Source organism: Biomphalaria glabrata, chromosome 15 (assembly GCF_947242115.1).
Source record: "Biomphalaria glabrata chromosome 15, xgBioGlab47.1, whole genome shotgun sequence".
NCBI classification, from domain to species: Eukaryota; Metazoa; Mollusca; class Gastropoda; family Planorbidae; genus Biomphalaria; species Biomphalaria glabrata.
Window position 1 is genome coordinate 12,198,319 of NC_074725.1, and position 23,975 is coordinate 12,222,293.

Genomic DNA, 23,975 nt, shown 5'->3' on the forward strand with positions numbered 1-23,975 from the left:
TAGTTCTATATTAAATTACATCAAGTCAAACGAAAACTGGGTGCTTTATTACTTTGTATGAAAGAAATAGTTTATTGAAGTAACATATAACAACATCAAGAAAAATTCTGCATTACAACTTTCAAAATCAATGAACCTTGAAAACAAATGACTGGATGCTTCATGTATTCTACCAATATATAAAAGTTGAAAATGTATTTATATTTATAACAAAAGCAAAAACAAAATTTGCTGGAAATACAGTAACTACATTTTACATGTTTCTATGGAACATTAACTGATTGTAGCAACACCAAAAAAGCAACTTGCTAAATGCAATATAGTCTACTGGCTAAGCAGTTTATAATCTAACTATTCGACTACATTTTTTATTTCCTCCTAATAGCCAACTCTTCTTATTCACAAAAATAGGCTCTTGATGGTTGACATTTCTTTATCTATAATTACCAGTATAAACATTCTCAAGGGGAATGAAATACCCAGTACTTTACAATTAGAAATTTCTTTTGGAGTGGGGCACAATGTTATGTTTGTACCAGTATTTATTTTTGACTAAAGAAAACGTTTTGTAATGTGATGTGTTTTGACTCTCACATTGCAGACATGCAAGTCTTCTAATTATATGAGGGTCACATAAGAAATTGTTCTTTATAAATACTAACTAATAACTAGAATGGTAGATCCAAAACATAACAATAAAAGCAAATAAGAGTAAAATCCCTAATGCATTCAGACAAGCATACTCTGCTTGTGAATGTCTTATTACAGAAGAACAGTTTCTTAAAAAAAAAGAAAGAAATGGAGTAAAAAAAAAATAAAAACAATTAAATAAGACCAGTAAAAAACAACATAACAATGAGCCATTGTTTGTTTCGTACTAACTGTAAATTTATAAATCATAGGAACTTAATGTTACCAGTACTATTATTGTCAGACATTTCAGTTAATGTCCTCTTCTTTTTTTTTTTTAACCTCACCTGTGATAGCACCAAATGTGATGGCCATGAGCACAATAGCATGTTTTTAATGACCTGGACAAGTACTTATAAAAACAACTTATAAATTTTGATTTAAAAAAAAAATGATTAACAGCAATTGGACATAAAATTTGATTATTTCATTTCAGAGTGTTGATGCTGGCACAAATACAAATTGAAGAGTTTTCATTACAATAACAACATTAAGCCAACACACTTTTAAAAAAAGCTTCAAAGTGCAGTGTAATTGTTCTTTCTAGTCTCTATGACCAGACCTTTTAAAATTCACCTTTTTCTAAGTTATCAACCTTGAGAATTATCTAGTCTTTTTGTATATCTGAAGAGCATTGCCAGTATCAACATCTGTATTATTATTCCATTAAAGGCACAAACCAACAGAAACATAAAGAAAACAGCTGTACATCAAAATGTGATGTCTGTGTACAACAAGCTTTGAGCAATATAACAAAGTAAGGGGTAGAGATAGATATATTATCTCACTATAATTTAACTAATGAAAACAAAAAAAAATAATTTATTCTACAAAAAGATTATAAGTAATTGCATATTAAATATAAAGCAACATAAATGTACCAAAAGCATTAGGTCTGCTAACTTTTTGCATTGCTAAACTTAAGATTGACAGGAAACAATACTATTACAGTAAAAACTAATGCAGATACCAGAGACTTATCAAAAACATTTTCCGCCTCAGTGGAAAAAATGATTACATATATAAAGTTAATCACATCAATAAAAATACAACATTGTTTCAACTTCAAACAAAAAAAAAAAAGATAACCAAACACTTGGCTGAACTTGTAAAGATTTGAACTAAAGCAAATTTAAGAAGCTTTGACAAAGAATTTAAGTTAATTGAAAGATGAGATGGTTTACTTCAGAATTTGTTGCTTCCATTCATACCTTAATTTACTAAATAATATAGCTACTATACAGAGCCCCACACGCATAGGATGTAATCATCAATTATTTGAAGTAACGTCAGTATTTTATAAGATAAGATTTAATGAATAAATGATTAGTATCCATCCAATGGACTGTCACAATATAGGTCATTTTTGATGCCATTCTGATGCAATTTTCAATGTCAAAATAAGAATTCAAGTATCAAACATTTTTAGCTGTAAATATTTTGCAAAGACAATCTAAAATTTGATTGAGCAAGATATCTGTATGACTATTTTAAGCATTATGCTTACATTTTAAAGATTTTATGTAAAAAAGTCATTTCTTGATTTTCTTTTTAGATTACTAGACTTTAATGTAAAGTCCTTTGCAAGTGTCTGCATATGAGATTGATTAAAAAAAAAGGAAAACTTATCATTAATAGCTCAAAACATATATAATATATATATAGCAACAGTAAAGTGTCACAATGACTTTTAGTAAGGTGGAGACTCTAGAAGTAGATAAAGTTGCAAAACTGCCCTTAACTAATAATGAAATTCACTGCAACTTCTTTTTTAAAATCAGAATTAGCAAAGAACTAAAGTTTTTTTTTTAAATAAATAAAAATGGGGCGGAGGCTTGTTTAATCTTGAAATTTTGTATATACACCCTATTTCTTAAATCACCACTGTTCTACTGTTGTTTTTTTTCCAACTTAAACTTTGTTAACATTGCTAAAGTTTAGTCTGATTCAAATTCTTCAATGTCAAGGTTATCATCACCAGAAAGAGCTCTATAGAGTTCCAATCTCATTTGAAAACGTTTATGACATGCTCCACCCACTGCATCTTTGATCAACTCCTTGCCAGGTTCCCAAGTGCAGCATGTGACACTTTTACGAACTAGCATTTGTCTTGCTATTAAGCGATCTTTGACTGCTTCTGACTTCAGTGGGCTGGGGTACTTGATTTTGATCATATTTATTTGTGAAAATATTTTTTCTGCAGCTGTGGAGGAGTGGGGAAGAACAGACAAGTTTGTCATCAGGTCAGAAACAATGTCATATTTCGGAACACCAGCTGAGTCTTTAATATGGCGTAGCATGTACCAGTACTGTGGAATACTCGTGGATTGTCTGGAAGCCTCTTTAGAAGCTCTGAGAGCTTTCCACTGAATAAGTAAGTCCTTTATTTGATCTGGATGAATAAGATTAGTGAAGTGAGTGGCTAATTTTGTAATAGCTGTTGATGATTTTTTAAAACTTTGAACAATTTGTGGATCTAAAACATTCAACTTGGCAACAATACCAGTCTCCTGAATTGGAAAATTCTGTTTGATCTGACTGGATAGCTCAATGAGGAACTGCAAACAACTAGTTAGAAATTGCTCTGTATCTTCATTCAAAGGCTCTTGATACAAAAGAGCCATAGCTTTGCCACCAAGGAATATATCATCATGTTTTTTGTGAATGTTAAGGTCACAGGGATCAATCTCTGAAAGCTTGTGTTTCACTATAACTTCATCATCAATAAAACAGCTTAGAACATCACGATATGACTGTGAGATTAAAGAGTGCAAAAGGTGAAGCCTGAATTCATCCGACTGAAATTCTGTGTTAAAAGCGTTCACTTTCTGCAAGATATATTGCAAGAACAGAAGCATATGCTTTGTGCCCCTTGTTAACATTGTGGAGTAGATTTGTAGAGATGTGTCAACATTGTCTGTCTTTGAATCAATCTGAAAATAATTGATCAGAACATTCCATTGGTCCAAAATAACATTGATTATATTCTCATAAGACAACCATCTTGTGGAGGACAACTCTTGGACTTTATCTTGAAGTGAGTTAACTATATCAACATTAACTCCAAAGTCTGTAAGTTGCTTCCCTTTGTTAACAAAGTAAGTTGCAATGTCATGTAGAAAAGTCTCAAAATAGGATGGCAGCATTTTGATTGCATAATTAAAGCACAAAGAAAATGAATGGCAGTCACATCCTATTCCAAACACTGTTGGAACTTCAGCTTTCAGTAGACTGTATACACCATTCAAGCAGTTATCACTACCAAATCCTATTATGTTTTCAAGTGGAATATTTTTATTGAGAAACAACATTTTAACAGCATTGTAGATGTCTTCACTAGTACCATTATCTGGAGATATAGTGTCAAATAGTACATCAACTATATCTAACTTCTGAATATCAAAAAATCGAACAACAACTGCAATAAGATTGCCAACAGACATATCTATATTTTCATCAATCATTATTGAAAATTTCTGGGTTCTGCAAATTTCAGCAAGTTCTTCTTTCTCATGGTAAGCAATCCCATCCTGCACCAAGCACGCTAGCTTAGTTTTCTTTAAAGCTAACTTTCTCGCTATTTTACAATCGGGGAATGCACTTTTACAAATAGCCGTAAGGTCATCAACATGATGATAAGGTAACCTGTGCTCAGTAAAGTAACAAGCAATCAACAGCTCAGCAATGGCTTGATTTTCTGCCTCCTGCATTTTTTTCTCAATATTCTTAGGAGTGGGTACAGGGATACCCGCCATTGCATTTGTGTGTTTCATTGTCTGTTTATGAGCCATAAGCATGCTTCTGTCAGCATGCTTGAGATGGGACTTACAGCATGTGCAATAGCTAGAGGAGCTGTCCAATGGATCCTGTTGTAGCCAGTCCATAAACTCTGGATCCTCGAGCCATTCTTCACGAAAGCATTGACCATGCTTTCTTTTCCTTATCCTTCTTTCTGAGCTTCTTACTTCAGACATTTTTTTTCTGTCACTTCAAATACTTTATTTTTTCTCTTTAAAAATAAATAAGAGATATGATCTCTTTTATCACTAAGAACTTCTCATCAGGATGACAGCTGAAATGCTGAAAGGCTTTAGATTTCTTTTATTCTCATAATCAATTTATGGACAAATATTTTCTGAAAACAGAAAAAAAATTTTTTATTAAATAATGTTTACAATGATTAAAATCAGAGCAAACATATTCTGCGACTTGATCAGTTATAGCAGTAATAAATACATTTTCATGTACAATATATGTACACTATTGCTAGTGGTTTAAATACAAGGAAGTCTCAAGATTCACAAAAGGTTATGCTATATTTTCCCCTTACACATCAGCTAAAGATAAAATAAATAAATAAATAAAAAGCCAAATGTTATAGAGGAAATCTTATGATAACGCACAGCCAGAGACGGCCTTAGCTGAGTGCAGGGCACTGGGCGAGTGTCATATGCAGGGCACTGAGCCTATATATAAAAAAGCTATATATAATAATAATAATATATACACCCGTAAAATATTAAACTAACAAATTCATCCTCCTCTAACACTGTAGGTCTTATTTTTGCACTAATAAATTGTTGTGAAAGATTTGTAGGTGAATGATGTCCTTGAACGATTTGTCATGTTCCAAGAACATCTTCATCTCCTTGAACCATCTCAACAAAAAGATTGTTTACTTTTAAATTTATTAGCTTTTAACTGTCTTCATGGAGGGAGCCTTGTGAATGTCCGAGTCCTAAGACTCACTTAAGGCCAAGAAGAGACACTCAGACAGTCTAATAATTTCTTCACAATCACAAATCATTTCTATGACCTATTGATTGACAAATGAAAAATCTGACTAATCACTAATGTAGCCTGTCAAGAACAGTGAAAGTTAAGTTAGTTAAAAAGCTAGTTAAAAATGACATATTATATAATAATTAGATTTATATAGATCTAGATTCTATATTGACTATATAGATAGATTTATTCAAAATCTTTGTTAGCATGTACCCAGTACAGATTTAGATTATTTTAGAGATTTAGATATTATCATCATGTAGATCTATTTAGAAATTATATCTTGATCAAGGTCTAGAATCTAGATCTAATTATTTAAAGGCAAACTCCGATGGTTTTTAAATTTGAGTTATTGACATAATATTAAAATTCTGCGTAAAAAGTTGTATTAGTAAACATTTTACCATTTTGTATTTATATGCTTAGAAACATAATTTATATTTGATAAATTAGTCAGTAAATTCTTAACATCTAAAAAAAAAACGGGATTCTTTGAGATTTTGTTTTTAGTTCAGTCAAACGTCACTTCCCTCAACAATACTGAAAGAGAAACTACATTTTACCAATCGTATCGCTTCATTCTTAGGTAGCTGTTAAGCTTAGTGACGGCCTAGTCCAGAGCTATGGTACAGTTATATATATATATAGAGAGAGAGAGATGTAAAAGCATAAGGATAACCAACTCAAGAAAAAAAAGTAACATTTTCACTAAGCCCCTCCCTGTCCTAAAAAGTAAATAGATCGTGTGTGACTATGTCTGACAGATTCTAACAAACTGGTCAGTGTAAGGCTAGTCTAGACTACGTGTAGTCGGTCATGACAAGACAACCAAGCGATAGTGTTTGTGTGTGTTGGTCAGGCGAGAAAATATACACTGCCGTCATTAGTCATGCATGTAAATCTACTTTCAACACGCATTTTTTTCTTTGCTTACAAGATCTAGATCTAACTGCATAGACGAAGAGATATATATTTCTTTTACGAGAATGTAAATTTTACTGTATGGTCTCCTGTTATACAATAAGTCTATAGATTAAATTAATAGGTTAGTGTGACGTCACATAGAAACCCAGTGAAAATCTGATCATTTTGCATGCGCAAGAAAATTACACCAGAAAGACATCAATTACTAAGACGACGAAGTTATTTTTGCAAATTAAAAAAAAAAGAATAATACATTCATTATCTGTAAATCAAAACACATATTTATATAAAAAAAAATTGTCCAAACCATTTTTCCCCATTAAGTATGGATGATTCTATGAGTATGAGTTTGAGTATGCCTGGCCTAGTAATGGGGCAATTCAATGAGGTCAACTTCCAGAATATTAGATCTACAATAGATTCTAGATTTCATTATGATATATAATAATAATTAATATCTAGCTACTTTACTTTATAACTTTAGATAGATCTAGAATCTATACTAAGTCTAGCTTCTAGATCTACTACTACTACTATTAGATCTACTTATCATTGTCATACTAATGTAGTCTAGTAGTAGCCTACTACTACTTGATCTAGATTCTAGTAGTATAAAATCAGACATCCCGCCCCCCCCCCCCCACCCCGCAATCTACTTATAGTTATTTATATACATAATAGCTCTATACGTTGAATAGATCTAGTACCTCTAGGCAGGGTAAAACTTTACATCGAAGGACCCTAGTCTATAGTCTAGTGTAGTGACTATAGAATTATGGACTCTACATTCTAACATAGACTATGATTATGATAGACTGATATAGAGTATAGAGACAGTCACTAGAGAGTTAGAGTAGATCTGTTAGTGTAATCTGTATCATTTTCTATGTCTATGACTAGGCTGACTAGGTTACGGTATAACGGCCTAAACGGGAAGGTCTGAGTCTGAGCCAGGATTATAGTCTATGACACTCTGTTGGAGTCTACGTTAAGGCTAAGGTCTAGACACTCTAGACTAGATCTACCGGTATATAATAATAATTATAAAGTAGACTACTCAGTTTTTAGTAAGACTTGAAAGATTTAAGTGGAACGGGATGAAAAAAAACTTACAGAATCAATTTACCAGTAGCTTTCTAAGTATGAAATGTGCCATTTATTACGTGTACGCAAACCCAGATTTCAAATAACTTTATAACTGGAAGAAAAAAAAAACTAGGCTAAGAGGATGGCAACTAAAACTAGTAAAAGAAGCTCTACGTAGGCCTTAATTTCTATCAGGAAGACTAGATTCTAATAATTGTTTTACAATAACGTAAACATTTACTTAACAACCTTTATTTATATTAATTACACACATACTGACCTATATATGACATTTAATCAATTGTTATACATTAGAGAATTATATAGGCCTATATTATTTTAACGTTTCATCTTTTCTGTCCTATATATAGCACCTTCAGACGTTCATATATCTGTTTGGGACCCCTCAACTCAAGAAAACATTAGTATATCTCTTACGAGGGTGGCTCTGATTTTAGTTTTGGCCCTCAGTCTGGCAATATTTAGGAGTTTGCCATCAAATCTTCGATCTAGTCAGCAGAGATGGCCTCTTTAAAAATTTTACAGATAATAGGCTGTTCACCCAAGCTACTAAATGTAATCGTATCTTTCCACCAAAATATGATGAATACAGTGTAATTCAACTTTGCTAGCTCTGAAAGTTTCAGTATAAACAGCGGAGTTAAACAAGGATGTGTCCTGGCCCCAACCCTCTTTGGAATACTATTTTCACTGCTAATCCATAACGCGTTTGACGAATCCACCGAAGGCATCTATATCTCCATTCCAGACAACAGAATTAACAAGACAAAAATTAAGTGTTCATTATTATTATTATAGCGCTGGTTGCAAATGTGCATAAATACCAATATGTTATATCTCTCTTCTTAACTAATAAAATCCATTAATCCGAATAAGAAACAATCGACTATTCAAAGATTAAAGTCAACCCAGTTAATCATAAATCAAGTCTTTTTTTTTTTTTTTCAACACTGCCAGAGCGTGTGATATATACGTGGCGGTCCAGATGTGTTGGAAGAAGTAGCCTAGTTTCATGCCCTCCATGTGGATCTAGATCTGTCCAATACTTCTTTCTCTCAACTGTTGTCATTGATTCTGAAGAGCTAATTGATATCTCGCTCGCTCATACTTCAGTTTACCTTATAAGTAGATGACCCGCAGCTCTCCCTAATAAATAAGTAAAAAGCCGAATGAAAAAATACCTGCTTAACCACTGACCAATATAAATATAGTTAACCTACATGGTTCAGAGGCAACAGAGAGAGAGACTCAAGAGAGATAAGTCTCAATCCTATTGAATTCTCAAACTCCGAACGGTAGGTTAAAGATTTTCAATTCTCATGTCTATAATAATAGTATAAAATTTATAATAAATCATTAAAATGTCTTCTAGGTATTCTACTATTACTACTATTAGAGTACTATAATTACCTACTTAGTACTAGAAACTATTCTACTTTTATTTCTACTGTTCTCTGGAATCTACTCTTACTCTTAGACTCTAGTAGTCTAGTCAGACTACCTAGCTACTAGTACTGAGATGGACTGAGACTGAGTGAGAACACAGAATGACAGATCTGTTTGAGAGAGACCCGAGTCAATGCCTATGTAAAGCATTGCTGTGATTGCTGTTTCCAACAATGCCTTTGGCCCCCGACGCATGCTTGTAACTGTAACCTACCTAGACTTAGACACCTACTTTCTCTTCACTCTTAAACTGAGTTTAGTCTTAAACTTAAAGTTACTTAAATAAGTCTTAGTTTATTCTAACTTACTTAGTCTGAATCAGTGAATCATCATTGAATCAGTAAGTAAGAATAGCAGAGTAGGTATTTGAACTAAAATTTTGTAATAGATACCTCAGACGGCTCAGACTATGCTTTTTTTTTTGTTGTTTTGTTTTAAATACCAAAATAGTCACAGTATAATACATTAATAGTGCTTGGCAGTATTTCCACTAACTCCAGGAAGAACCTATAATAAACTTTATAAACGTCCTCCGCAAGAATGAAGGGTCAGAATGTAATAAAGATTAATTACCTACACACACACAGAAACACACATACATTCCTGGCTATGGCCATGACAATACTAGATCTATAGATCTACACTGGAGTGACATGATGCGATGTCATCAACATCCTAAACAAAAAGTTGATTGAAGTTTGAATTTTAATGATAATAATATAATATTTAGATGTAAAATGCCTTTATTTCTTTAAACTCAAAAACACAAAAAAATTAATATAAAAACTCAATGATAAAATAAACTTCAGTGAAAAAAATAAAAAAATAAATTTTGGTGTATTGAATTATAAATATATTTTAGATCTATATGATGACATTCAGTTAATTCATAAAAAAATGAACATTAATAAACCCCAAAATCAATCTTTCTTTTATATATAGTCTTTTATAAAGACCAATCTAGAAACTACTTATTTAATACAATGACTTTTTTACCCTGCCTTAAAATTTTTTTTTCTTGCTGACCAACATATTCATTTATACAACAATTTGTCAAGGTCTCTGCCAGAAGTTTTGATGGACACCCAGAAAAGTAATAATTTCAATCTATTCTAATCTACATACTGGACAATGTGTAACAGTCTTATTTAGACATTGAGTTAATTTTAAAAAATATTAGTAAATAGAGGTACAAGAGATGACTCAACATTAAGCTATTGCTGTATTGTCAATGCATTGAGCGCAGGATGAAATTTATGCTGACCTCAGCTGTCATATTTTCTTCATCTAGGCAACTTTTGCAGTAGAACATAAATGCACATGGTGAGGATGGAAAATAAATTGCTAACCCAGTGGGCTAGGCCTCCTGCCTTTGCATAGGAGGCGGAACCTATGACATTGGCTCAAAGAGCCATGTCTCATGACAGACTTAAAGTAAAAACTAAAGTTCCCCTTTCAGACCTTGTGGTCTATAGGGCAGATGTTGTAAAGGTCATCTGTTTCTGTGGCCTATGGTTAATGAGGGTGTCATGTGGCCAGCACATTGACCAACCTCCTTTACTTTTCCCAACTTTTCAGGTACACATTAGAGCTGGGTGGACTCAGAGGCACCCTAAAGATCCTGAAAGTAAAAATCCAAGGATTCAAACCTGGGCCCACAATTCAGAAGCCAAGTGCTTTACTGCTCAGCCACCGTTCCTCCTGACAGACGGGTATGAATAAAGTATCACTTTGTTGTTTGGGGCCCCCCAACAGGTAGATTGGTGAAGAGCTAACTTCCCATCCTGGCCATGGGATAAAATCCTTTCCCGGGTCAAAGGTTCATAAAGGGATTTATTTGAAACTTTTTTGGACACTTCTGTGAGGTACCTACTTCAAGAGAGTTCTTACATCTTTGACAATCAATGATATCTACAAAGTTTTTTATTAGTCAAATAATAATAATAATTGTCTCATGCAGGTTAATTTGAGGTCAGTGTGAATGGGATTTGTGTGAGTTTGTGTGTAGCTTAATGTGTGATTACAACTTAACTGCAGGGGCTGTTACATTTCTGTAATTTTCTTTTCATGCAGCACTAATGTGACACGGGGTATGTGAACAGATGCAAGTACTATAAATATTATCATCCCTGATAAAAAAAAATTAATTTAAATACTAATTATGTATGAATACATCAAGTATGACTTTATATAACTGCAATGAGGACGGGGACAATATACATATATATTTTTTTTTCCTGTAGAATATTCAATTTGTCTTTTTTTTTAAAACAAATATGGTAAAATTCAAAATTGTGAATGTGAAGGGAGAGGTCTAGTCTTGACCTTCTCTTTAATGCTCTTGTGTTGAGTTGTATATTAATTCACATTGATGAGTTGAGAAAATATTTATATCATATTCAGTCTAGACCCCCTTAACATGTACTAGAATTGTTTCAACATTTCAAAGACATTTATATGCCTTTTTATTTTTTATTTTCCAGGCATTTGAGCTTATATGTAATGCTTGGAAATTTAAATGGATGCTTTTTATAATAATTTAATGCGAAAGCTTCTTCCTGACTTTGATAATAGAAGGTAAGAAAATATTCAAATATTTTTTTTTTTCCTTATCTCAATAACTTAAGTTTTAAGACTTAAATCGCCAACCTCCTAGCTGTAGAGCAGAAACTAATTTTACAAACAGATTGGAAAGGTGGGCATATCTCTTTTTACTATTTATTGGAGGAGGCAAAAAAAAAATTATACATGATATTATCTTAAGACACTAAATGTTTCCCCCCTCCCTTTTTTTTTTTTTTAAATTCTTAAATGAAATACTGTGAGTCATTTGCATTGGCAAAAAAACAACAACAACAACAGGTGAGCACCTGAATACTGACCTTTTGCCAAACCATGTTAATTGGGGTATATAGGATATGTGCAAATATGCATAAGAATAGTTTGGCAGATCTTAGCTTGGTTTTTATTTAACAAAAAATATTATGTTCTCTTTCCATTTATCTACATATCATAGTCTACATCATATCTACATTTTATAGTTGTTGTGTAGTATCTCTATATTTGATTAGTTTTTGAAAGCCACTTGACTTAGTTTGAGTGTGAAATCTCTGCAAGCTAATCAGGTATTTCCTGTGCTTATTAAAGCAGTAGCAAGAAGTATCGTCCTACCGCTTCAGCAGTCAGAGAGCCCAGCATGCAAGACTATGTGGAGAGGAGATTAACTGAGGTGCACTATGTGGCCAAAGATTATAAGTTTTGTGATAAGTTTCTTGGTGTGTCTTTGGCTGCATTACTTCTGATACTTATGCCCTATCTGCATATTGGTAAGTTTGCTATTCAAATATCACTTGAATAATGCATATAGCTTCTCTATAGATGGTATTGAAATGTCTTTTTATTTTTTTTTTAAAGTTTCCTATGTAAAAAAAAAGGTTATAATTAACTATATTGGAAAATAATTTTATTTTATTTTGCTAAATGTAAAAGTTTTAAATTAATTCACTCTACAATGACCTTAACATCATCTGCCCTAAAGATTGCAAGGTCTGATAGGAGAACTTCACTTTTAATAAATGTATGGGACACATAGATGTAAAAAAAACAAATATTCAGAAAGGAGGCTATACTTTTTTCATTTTATTTTACTGTTTTTATTTCACTATATTTTCTTCATGCTTTTTCCATTTTAAATTTGTAGCAGCACATATTTTTCATGTATTCAGTTTACAATTGTCCAATAGGTGTCTTCTACCTAAAGATCTGGGTTCCTGACAAGCCACCCATAGATAAACAAGCATGCACTTGCTCCTGTTTTGATACAGTGTTTAGAGGTCAGCCTAGTTCTAGCTTGTGTCTTGAATTAATACAGATGATTTTGTGTAGTTTATTACTTTTGTACAGTTTTATTTTTACCTCATCTGTGAACTTTTATTTTTGGTCTCTTAAATCTGGATGAAACAGAACTATAAGAAAATGGCTGCATGGTCATGTACTATGCACTGGACTGTCATCTTGTCTGTCACCATTTCCAGTCATCATGGGCTACCATGTAATAATCTTTAATTCTGTAAGGAACATCCAAAACATGGAAAACAAACATCACTTCTAGTAGAACTATACGAGAATGAACATTTCAAAGTTTTGAAAGATGGATTATAGTTTATTCTGGATAGTCAGAGCACATTAGGATGTGATCATTTCATCAATAACTAACTGGTACTATTACATGAACATGGGTTGGTGTCATAACTTACTGTTGTAACTGTGTGTGATCTGCTGACACATGTGACACAGGCCAGTAATACAGTTCAGTGTGCTGTGTTGATGAACACGGGACAGTACTGGTATGAGTGTTACAAATAAAATTACCTGTGCTTTGGTCATGTGATCGAAAGCATTCAGAGAAATAGAGACATAGTGTGTAAGGTGGTTGGATAATGTATTTAAAAAAATATTTGTCTAGTTGTTATTAATTGTATTTTCTTACTTTATAAAGAAAATATTTTTGGTGTCATTCAGCCATGTTAATGTTTATGCATTAATTGAAACATTTTTTGTGCAGGTCGCTACGAAATGCCAGGACTAGTGACATATAAGCATGTGTATTTCAACTCCACTGCCAACACATTTAAGATCTGGATCATGACTATAATGTTCATCATCTTATTCTATGAAAGCATAAAGTACCTTGTCTCAGTTTACCGCAACTCCAGAATCAGAAAAATCTGGTTTTCACTCTATCTTATTAATTTGTACCCTCATTATTATTCTTGGTGGAGTTTTTTCAGGTGAACATTCATTTCATAGTTCACTATATATTTTAGCTAAAATGTTTTGTTTTTATTTACATAATATTTGATATTTGGTTAAAGATTTTTTTTTTCTGAGTTTCTATAAATTTAAATCCTTCATTATCTAACTTATAAAGCAGAATGTAAGGTGTATGTATGTATGTCCCGCATAGAAATTAAAACCATTAGACCAATCTTGATAAAACTTTGCATAAATGTTCCTTAGATAATGGAGAAACTGTAGTGTATGTCCAATGCCCCCCCCCCCCTCCCCTCAATCGGGTTGGGGGGGGGGGCTAAAAAATAAAAAAATACCTAAATTTATCTCTATTAAAGAATGAAACTCTTTTATAAGTCGGGTAAACCCACTGGCAAGGGCTAGTTTATTCATAGATTTAAAAAAGTAAAGTTCCCCTGTCAGACCTTGCGATTTAAAGGTCATCTGTTTCTGTGGCCAGCGGTTAATGAGGGTGTTAGGCCAACACAACGACCAACTGCCTTTACTTTTCCCCAACCAATGTTAGGTACCCATTAGAGCTGGATGTACTCAGAGGCACCCTAAAGATCCTGAAAGTAAACATCCAAGTCTTCACAATGATTCCAAGTTGGAACCCATGGTTCGGGAAGCCATCATGCCTCTCATATATTTCTAAGGTTAATTAAAAATTTTAAATATTACACACCTCCCCCCACCCAACTTAAAAAAACAACAACATGATAACTAAAATAGTCCTTAATTTAAGTCAGGATGCTAACTTGTATGTACCAATGATATTTGAAATAAATTTTAGACAGTAATGGAGAAAATAGGTGAAAGGACAAAATTGAATCTATCTGATCATTATAGTTTGTGTTTGGTCATAACGATTACTGTGTGGTTTTAAATAAAAAAGTAGTCAGTACACTAGTCTATGTCTTATATGAAAGAATTAAATAACTACAGCAGGCGCCAAACAAACAAAAAATGAACTGATGGCCTTAATCATATAAAAAGACATTTGTTTACTTTAAATATTCCTTAATACTACTTACCATCCTTAAAAAAAAAAGGGGAAAAAACTGTATGGTTTTAACATTATAAATATTGCAAATTGGTGCAAATGGAAAGTGTGCATATTTTACCAATCCTTTCATGGCATTCATGTAAGAGACATGAGAAAAACATTACTTTTACTAGCTAAATTTATTTTATTTGAAGTATAAATAATTTGTGTATTATATGGGCTAGTTTATAATTAGAATTAATGAAAACATTTTATTTAATAATTTACAAATATTGACTGATTGCTTAATTACGAGGATGATATTTTAATTATGCTTCTAATAAGTATGTTCAAATTATTTAAATAGATTACATGTAGCCTTTTTTGTTTAATATTGTACATTTAGATACTGTTGAAATGCATGATGCGTAGGACATAATCATCTTCTTTTTTGAAGTAACGTCTGTATTATATAAGATAAGATACTGTGTAATCATTGATATTTTTCAATATATTTAAAAAAAAAAACTAGAATTGATAACAAAAAGCTTACATTTTCCTTAAATGATGATTTTATAAGGTTAAAAAAACAACAACAATATAGCTAAAATTGTGTTCACATTTTGGAATGCAGTAGTTTTCAACAAAAAAAAATAAAATATTTATATTGAATAATAATACAATGTTTATTAAATATTTGTACCGATGTTTAATCACAGTTACTACAATGAAGAGTTCTACACATTCTTCACTCATCATATGTTCTTCTGTGTCACTGAAATCTTCACCACAGCTGTAGTCTTGAATCTTTGTAATTATAAAAATGAGGTTTGTACAATAAATGGCTAATATGCTTGACATATTTGGTTTTTCATCTTCAGCTCTTATATGTAATTTTAAATGGTATATATTCACATTTTTTATGGGGTTTTAGCTACTAAGGAAATGTAGACAAGAGTTGAAACAATGGAAACCATAGTTTCTAATTTGTGAATACATTTTTACAATGAACATCAGCTTGTTTATGCATGATGGCAATAATTTTCAATCATGGACGCTGTTTCTTTGTGTTTAATGATACATTCTTAGAATAACTTAGATGACATAAGATTTTTTCTTTGTTCAAAATTCATTTTTTGTGGATATGAATATTGTCTTTGATACCTTCGCTCTTTATATAGGGTCCCTGCTGGCCTTCTAGAACCGGGCAGAACGTTGCTCGACCATTCTGGGTGGTCATATGACTGCATCCCTCGTGACGCTCATGAGCTCTGTTCACGACGACGATCCTACTCGAACCTTCATGTTGATACTCGTCTTGGCTGACCGTCGTAACTCGTCACGGTTGACCGCTCGTCTAGCGCTGGCCTGGGGCGATTTGCGTCGGCTGACTACACACACACCACTACCCCCATCTGTGCCACCACCAGGTTTATAACACTGCCCCCTCCTTAGATCTGTCCGTCCCGGGCAAATCCAGCTTCACCATGGTACTTGTTGAGTCTGTCGATGTGGACGACCTTCAGTTTGGACCTTGGGCTCTTCTGTATTCGATACACGACATCGTTGATTCTTTTTATCATGTGGTAGGGTCCTTCCCAGTCTGTTTGAAGCTTTGGGGACTTGCCTTTTCGTCTTTGTGGGTTGTACAGCCACACCAGATCGTTCTCATGAAACCCAGCGGCATTGGCCCGTTTGTCGTACCTTGTCTTCATCTGGTCACTGTTGATCTTGATGTTTCTGCGGGCTAGAGCGTAAGTTTTCTCCATCCGTTTTCGGAGATTTGCGACATAGTCTGTCGAAGAGGCTGGCACATCTCCCGGAATCCTGAATAGCAAGTCACACGGTAGTTGCAGCTCTCGGCCAAACATCTTTGCTGGAGTGTAACCGGTGGTGCTGTGAATCGATCCTCTATATGCCATAAGGAACATTGGGATATAGGTGTCCCAGTCCTCTTGACGTTCATCGACGACTTTCGACAGATGTTGTTCCAATGTTCTGTTAAATCGTTCCACCATTCCATCTGACTGGGGGTGAAGAGGGGTTGTGCGTGTCTTTTCGATGCTGAGTACCTGGCACATCTCTTGAAAGATCTTGGATTCGAAGTTTCGGCCTTGGTCGGAGTGTAACTCCCTGGGATGACCGAATCGGCTAATCCAATTCTCCACAAGTGTTTCAGCTATGGTGGTGGCTTCTTGGTTTGGTATCGCATACGCTTCAGGCCACTTAGTAAAATAGTCTATCACTACTAGAACATACTTGTTTCCTCTCTGGGATTCAGGAAATGGTCCGGCTACATCGATCGCTATTCTTTCGAAGGGATTACCGACGTTGTATTGCTGCATACGTCCCCTCGTTCTCCTGTGCGGGCCCTTTGCTGCTGAACATGCGTCGCATCTTCGGCACCATTCTTCTACATCATCCCGGTAGCCGAACCAGTAAAACTGCTGGCGTACTTTTTCAAAGGTCTTGTTGACACCTAAATGTGACCCACTGGAATTATTATGGATTTCTTGCAGCACCTCAGCAACTCTCACTTTAGGCAACAACAGCTGTAAGCGATTGCATGTCCCATCTGCCGTTTCCCAGACCCTCTTGAGAACTCCATTGTCGATTGTCAGTGAGTCCCATTGCGCCCAATATGCCTTGGTGGCAGCTCCTTTATCAGAAAGGTGATGCCATTCTGGTCTTTGTCCGTCTTCCTTCATAAGCAGAATGGGAGCCAGGTCTTCATCTTTTAACTGGTCTTCTCGGATTCTTTCGTCGGACCATGACCCGGAAGCTTGTATCCCAAAAAGTCGACAGTCAATGATAACTTCCTTTTCTTCAACCTTGCTGCAGTGTTTACATTCCATTCTGCAAGGTCGTCGAGACAGCGCGTCAGCATTTTGGTGAGTTTGTCTTTTTCAGTGCTGTGTCTCGAAGTCATAGGTTTGCAAACGTTCAATCCACCTGGCGACTTGTCCTTCTGGACTTTTAAATGACAACAGCCATTGTAGAGCAGCGTGATCTGTCCTAATGATAAATTTTTGCCCATATAAGTATTTGTGAAAATGTTGTATGGCATCCACAACTGCCAGTAGCTCACATCTTGTAACACAGTAGTTTCTCTCGGCTTTGGACAAGCTCCGACTAAAGTAAGCTATAACCCTCTCAGTTCCATCTACCTTTTGGGATAAGACAGCGCCTATTCCGGTATTGCTCGCATCGGTGTCAAGTATGAACGTCTCGCCTGGTATCGTGTAGGCCAGAATGGGTGATGACACAAGAGCCTTTTTAAGTCTCTCAAAGGCCTCATGACATTCCGTTGTCCAAATAAACGGCCGCTTCGGTTCTGTCAATTGATGAAAGGCACTACAGAGGCTAGAGAAATTAGGCACAAAACGTCTGTAATACGTGCAGAGTCCAAGAAAGCTTCTTAACTCCTGGATATTAGCGGGGATCGGCCATCCATTTATAGCTTCAACTTTATCCGGGTCTGTGCTGACTCCCTCCTTTGACACGATGTGCCCAAGGTACTTGACGCTTCTTCTGAACAAGGAGCACTTCTTTGGATTCAATTTCATTCCAGCGTTTCTAATTCGTTCAAACACTTCCTTCAGGTTTGCAATATGTTCCTCGAAGGTTCTGCCTATGACGATAATGTCATCTAAGTAAACAAGACACATGGTCCAGTTAAGTCCTCTTAGCACATTCTCCATTAGTCTTTCAAAGGTGGCTGGGGCGTTGCAGAGGCCAAAAGGCATCACGGTAAATTGCCAGAGACCATTACCAGCAGAGAAGGCTGTTTTATCTCTGTCCTCGGGGTGTAGTCCCACTTGCCAGTAACCGCTCTTCAGGTCAAGGGTGGAAAAGATCTGTGACCCAGCAAGTGTGTCCAATGTGTCGTCAATCCTAGGAAGCGGGTAGCTGTCCTTGTGTGTGGCGTCATTTAGTAATCTATAGTCGACACAAAATCGAGTGGATCCATCTTTCTTCTTTACCAAGACCTGGAAACGTCGAGCGGCGTTCTGTCCGGTCTTTAGTTGCACACGATATACTTCTTGCAGATGTTCATCCCCGTATCGGAGTTCCATAGCCTGGACTAGGGCGGCGGAGTCTTGCTGGTTCGGTAGAGACTGTAGCAATTCGGAGGCTTTTCCTCTTAGGGATAACACAAGGGCTGTTGCTTTCTCCTCCTCACTGTTCCATTTGTTAACTTTGGCTGCTGTGTCAAATTGCTTCTTGTATACTGACCAGGACACGGAACCATCAAATACGGGGGGCTTCATTTTCCCGGAGACTTCAGGTACAAATGACGTCATATCTGCTTCTGGTACATTTGTGTGCTTGCGTTGGACTTGTATCTTCATTTCGTCGATGGCCTTCTCCACTGCGTCGACCCTCTGATTCATCTGCTCGTCAATGTTGGTGATTCTCTCCTCCACAGCATGTATGCGTTGGTTCATTGCCAATAACTCCGTTTTGATTCCCGAGTCCATCGTGCCTATCTTGGTGTCCATGGCATCTATCTTGTAATTGATCTGTTCCAGCAAATCCGGTTTGACTTCAAAAAGATATATGTCCGGATCTTCTTTTTCCTTCACCAGTTCTTCCCGAAGGCGTGCTTGTAAGGTTTCTTTGTTTCCGTTCCTCTTCAGGCCTCGACCACGGAGCTCTTCCTTCAGTTCCTTCACAAGGAGTTGGTCTAACGTTTTCGTAGTAGCCATAGCGGATCCGTTCCTATCCGATCCGATCCCACTTCTGACACCAGTGTTACGAATCTCGCTATCCAGGCTCTCTGCAAACTGCACCACACGACACCACCAACTGAAAGAACTTGACAACTCAGGGCTTCAAATAACGTAATAGTTTAATGTCAACAAATAACAGCCAATACTGTACAATTGGCAGCACGTAACACAAGACTGTACAAATATCTCTCCGTTAATCGCCGTATCAACTTTTGCACTGGTCTCCCTGTCTCTTCTCGGACTTGTACTGAGCCGTCGTAACGAACCGTAGCTCGAGAAGTTGTCTCTCCCCCGTCTTTGATACCTTCGCTCTTTATATAGAGTCCCTGCTGGCCTTCTAGAACCGGGCAGAACGTCGCTCGACCATTCTGGGTGGTCATATGACTGCATCCCTCGTAACGCTCCTGAGCTCTGTTCACGACGACGATCCTACTCGAACCTTCATGTTGATACTCGTCTTGGCTGACCGTCGTAACTCGTCACGGTTGGCCGCTCGTCTAGCGCTGGCCTGGGGCGATTTGCGTCGGCTGACTACACACACACCACTACCCCCATCTGTGCCACCACCAGGTTTATAACATTTGAAAAAGAAAAAAATGAAAGATTCATTGAATCCAATTGAATTTTATCTTTTAATTCATTAAAAAGATATTAATGAGCCCCCCCCCCCTCTTGAAATGTCCTATCACACATTGTTCTACTGTGAACTACAAACAAAAATAAGAGGTTAAGGACATCAATTTAAGTTGGTTTTTTTTTGTTATTGTTTTATCATTTTTTCACATCTATTTTTAATAAAACTGTTCCTCTTTTAAAGTACCTTACACATATATAATTGATTAATCTATTTAAAAAGAAGTTGAGCAAAAGTTGCCAGGTTGTAATTTGAATTCTTATAGATAATAGTCATTTGAAGTAAACATTGAAATTGTGAAATTTTATAAAATAAAATGAGCCATACATGCAATATTCTTTATTTAATGGTAGAAGTTATTTTTTTGAAGTTCAAAGCCAACATACCACACTTTGTGTTAATTTTATTTGTCTGATTATCTTGAATTTCTGCAGCTTAAATCTTGGAAGATGATGTTGATATTGGCCATCAATCTTGTCCACATCATTGTTTCTGGCTCAGATCAGTTCATCGCTCATGTACTTCAGGGGAGAGGCACCAACTTTCAAAATGCACGCAACATAGGCCTGATGATCCCAGATGTGCTGCACATCATCATACCAGCTCTAGAATTTTATAGACTGATAGTCCGAAGTGAGGTACCCTTTTCTGATCTGTGTTATAAGGAGGAGGTAATCCTCTTCATATTGTTTATAACGATAGGGACCTTGTTTGGTAGAATTTTGTAACTGTCCTTTCTTCATCAAAAGTTTTGTGTTAAAGAAAAAAGCATTTAAATATTTTTATAGTTTCGGATGAAATACCATAAATGTCTCCTTTTTTAATGTAATCGATTATTTGTAAACCATTTTTTGAAACTGTTAATTAATTTCATGTACATAATTCAAAATAGTTTTCTTTTGTACTGTTGTTACATTCAATACAGAATGTACTATTTATGGAGCAAGTGTGATTAAAAAGTGTGACTAATTTTTTAAAGTGAAAAAGTTTTGTAAATAATTAACAACTACAATATCTTTTGTTAGGATATTAATGTCATTGAGACATTTTTCATATTATTATTTTACTAATTGATGCCAGTAGAATAATACTGTAAACTAGTGTACATGATGCTTGCAAATTATCAGTCATGTGTGTCTGTATTCATATTTACATAATATAAAAACACAAGAAGATCTGAAAATGTGAAGACTATTATTATGATCTTTGCCATTGTTGACTTTCATCATTTGACTCAACATTTACAATGGCCTTATGATATTAGACTATGGCAAAAATTTAAGTGAAAAACTTTTGGCTACTTGATTTTTGAGTCCTGATGTGGAGACTAGGATTTCTGAACATCTCTTTTGAGTTCACTCAGCTCTTAGGTTACAAAAATAGTTCCACTTTCTGACATTGCAATCCATAGATGATGTAAAGGTCATCTGTTACTATGGCCTATGATTAATGAGGGTGTCGTGGGGCCAGCACAATGATCAACTGCCTTTACTTTCCCCAACTAATGTCAGTTGCCCATCAGAGTTGGGTGGACACAGGGACACCCTAAGAATCCTGAAGTTCAAAATCCCAGTCTTCACTAAGATTTGAACCCAAGAGCCTCAGTTGGAAGCCAAGTGCATTACCACTCAGCCACCACATCCTGCAGTTAAGAGAAATGGACTTGTGTAAATGATGTGTGCTAAAGAATATTGAAAAGGTTGAAAAACTCTTTGTGTATTTAATCTGATTGGCCCAAAAAGTAAATGCATTAGAGCTAATTTCTGTGATAAAATGGTATGCACAAAGTCCCCTGTTCTAATGTTTTACAGTTAGGGACACAAGTGATCTGCCCACTAGTTCTCTCCATTTCTTTCTGTTTCTTGCACATTTACAAGATGCTTATTACAAGTGTGCATGGCCCTTGATCCATGCCTCTTGGATTCAAAGCTCAAGATTGAAAAGTTGGTACTGGTAGCTATAATCTCCCTTACCATCAACCACATTATTTAATTATGTCATACATTTTGGATCATGTATTACTGCATTCTTAAATAGCTGAAGTCATTTTATGTTTCTAAGATAACATTGGTGCGTTTACGAGTCAACTAAATATAAGCTGTATTATTGCTATCATTATTGAAAATTTAATCTATTTTATGTTATTTGTAGTTGCTAGTGATGCAGCTGTAGCTAATTAACTAATTAACCTTATTTAATTTTTTATATTTTTTTTTTGTTATTGTTTTCATATACAAATTAACTTACCTATCATTCCAACAAATTAATTTTAGTTCGCTTTTATTTATTTATATACAATTACTGGTAATAAAAAGAAGATTGATTTTTTGTAGTTGATAGTCATACAAAGCTAGTTTGGGGGAAGGGTGTTTCAACTGTATAAAAAATGAGTTACTCAACATTCCATTATGACAAATTTGTGTGTGTTTTGTATTTATATGTAAATAATGGAACATAGATGTCAAGCAACAGTTGTGAACTATTCTACACACATGGAGTCTACTCATTACTGACTTCATCTAACATTTTATATGTTTATTTTAGAATACATTTATCATTATCATCATTCACTTATACACTTATACACAAGAATGTTAGTCATAAATTTTATGTATGTACCTGAGATAGTTGTTGACACTGTACTGAAATACTGCAGTAAAGTTTTAAGTTTGCTTAAGATATTGTTTTGTATTCACTTCAATTTATCTTTTGATCCAAGTACCACAATTGATGACAATAGACATGCTGTGATGCCTACCAATCATGAAAAAGCCATGTGCCCAGATTTGGAAATAGTATTTAGTCAATTTCAACAAAGTGTTGGCTTAAAGTTGTTGATAAGGCTTAGGGGCTACTGCTGTGTTAATTAGGCTTTAATAATTGCTGCTACTTTAATTAGGTTTAAGAGTGCTATATTAATTAAGCTTGGGGTTATTGCTATGTTTCGATTTGTTAGGATATAAAAGATTAGTCCAATAATCTATCTTGTATAGGGTATCTTTCATACTATAAGCATGCTCAGTGCGCTTAGGCCCAGTTACTTTTTTGCAGACAAGAGGGGCAGGGGAGAGGATATCTAGGAAAAGTTTTTGTGCTAAATTCAGGTGCTCGGCAATCATAAATCAGCTCAAGTCAGGATTCGAACTTGAGTCCCTTTAGTAGGTACTCAACCACACTTCCCACCTTAGTGTAAAAAAAAATGTGCTTCAATTCAAATGCTAAATACCGAGTGACACTTTGTTATGGTTCCCTGTTGACATTGGCGTCGTGAAAGTTGCATAATGGATCATTGGGTTCACAAAGGACCTTTGAATTTAAAAACAACAACAGAAGGTTGAATTATACCGAAGAGCAGGAATTTATTTTTGCTTTCAAGTAAAAAAAAATCTTCAATTGGATTGATATCCTGTATTGCGAATTCATTTCACTCCAAACACGAACGAAAGACAAGCTGGCTTATATCACATTAGCCGTTAGCCAAATAGCCCTAGAAAACCTGCTTCGTCTAGAAGAGCGGCTATTGGATACCTATAGGTATCACACCAGCCGTTAGCCAAGTAGCCCTAGAAAACCTGCTTCGTCTAGAAGAGCGGCTATTGGATACCTATAGGTATCATACCAGCCGTTAGCTAAGTAGCCCTAGAAAACCTGCTTCGTCTAGAAGAGCGGCTATTGGATACCTATAGGTATCATACCAGCCGTTAGCCAAGTAGCCCTAGAAAACCTGCTTCGTCTAGAAGAGCGGCTATTGGATACCTATAGGTATCATTCCAGCCGTTAGCCAAGTAGCCCTAGAAAACCTGCTTCGTCTAGAAGAGCGGCCATCGGATACCTATAGGTATCATACCAGCCGTTAGCCAAGTAGCCCTAGAGAACCTGC

At 35.2% G+C, this 23,975-nt stretch overlaps 2 protein-coding genes across 7 annotated transcripts; one reads left to right on the forward strand and one right to left on the reverse strand.

The window, feature by feature from the left end:
• Positions 1-41: 41 nt before the first annotated feature.
• On the reverse strand, positions 42-7,681 carry LOC106063481 (uncharacterized). 4 transcript variants are annotated; one of them, XM_056012313.1, is made up of 3 exons: positions 7,457-7,478; positions 6,707-6,809; positions 42-4,825 (listed from the first exon to the last, which is right to left on the reverse strand). In XM_056012313.1, exon 3 carries the CDS (start codon positions 4,662-4,664, stop codon positions 2,628-2,630), a length of 2,037 nt encoding a protein of 678 aa, XP_055868288.1. In that variant the 5' UTR covers positions 4,665-4,825; positions 6,707-6,809; positions 7,457-7,478; the 3' UTR covers positions 42-2,627. The 4 variants fall into 4 exon arrangements, with proteins under 4 accessions (XP_055868288.1, XP_013077325.2, XP_055868290.1 ...); XM_013221871.2 differs by lacking the exons at positions 6,707-6,809; positions 7,457-7,478 and adding an exon at positions 7,513-7,681; XM_056012315.1 differs by lacking the exon at positions 6,707-6,809 and having other exon boundaries at positions 7,457-7,497.
• An 839-nt stretch (positions 7,682-8,520) lies between these two features.
• On the forward strand, positions 8,521-22,772 carry LOC106063482 (uncharacterized). 3 transcript variants are annotated; one of them, XM_056012213.1, is made up of 8 exons: positions 8,527-8,801; positions 10,531-10,664; positions 11,436-11,529; positions 12,100-12,278; positions 12,696-12,785; positions 13,517-13,742; positions 15,448-15,556; positions 20,530-22,772. In XM_056012213.1, the coding sequence occupies exons 3-8, from the start codon at positions 11,471-11,473 to the stop codon at positions 20,821-20,823; spliced, it is 957 nt and encodes a 318-aa protein (XP_055868188.1). In that variant the 5' UTR covers positions 8,527-8,801; positions 10,531-10,664; positions 11,436-11,470; the 3' UTR covers positions 20,824-22,772. The 3 variants fall into 3 exon arrangements, with proteins under 3 accessions (XP_055868189.1, XP_055868188.1, XP_055868187.1); XM_056012214.1 differs by lacking the exon at positions 10,531-10,664 and having other exon boundaries at positions 8,521-8,801; positions 12,103-12,278; XM_056012212.1 differs by lacking the exon at positions 10,531-10,664 and having other exon boundaries at positions 8,528-8,801.
• Positions 22,773-23,975: the final 1,203 nt, after the last annotated feature.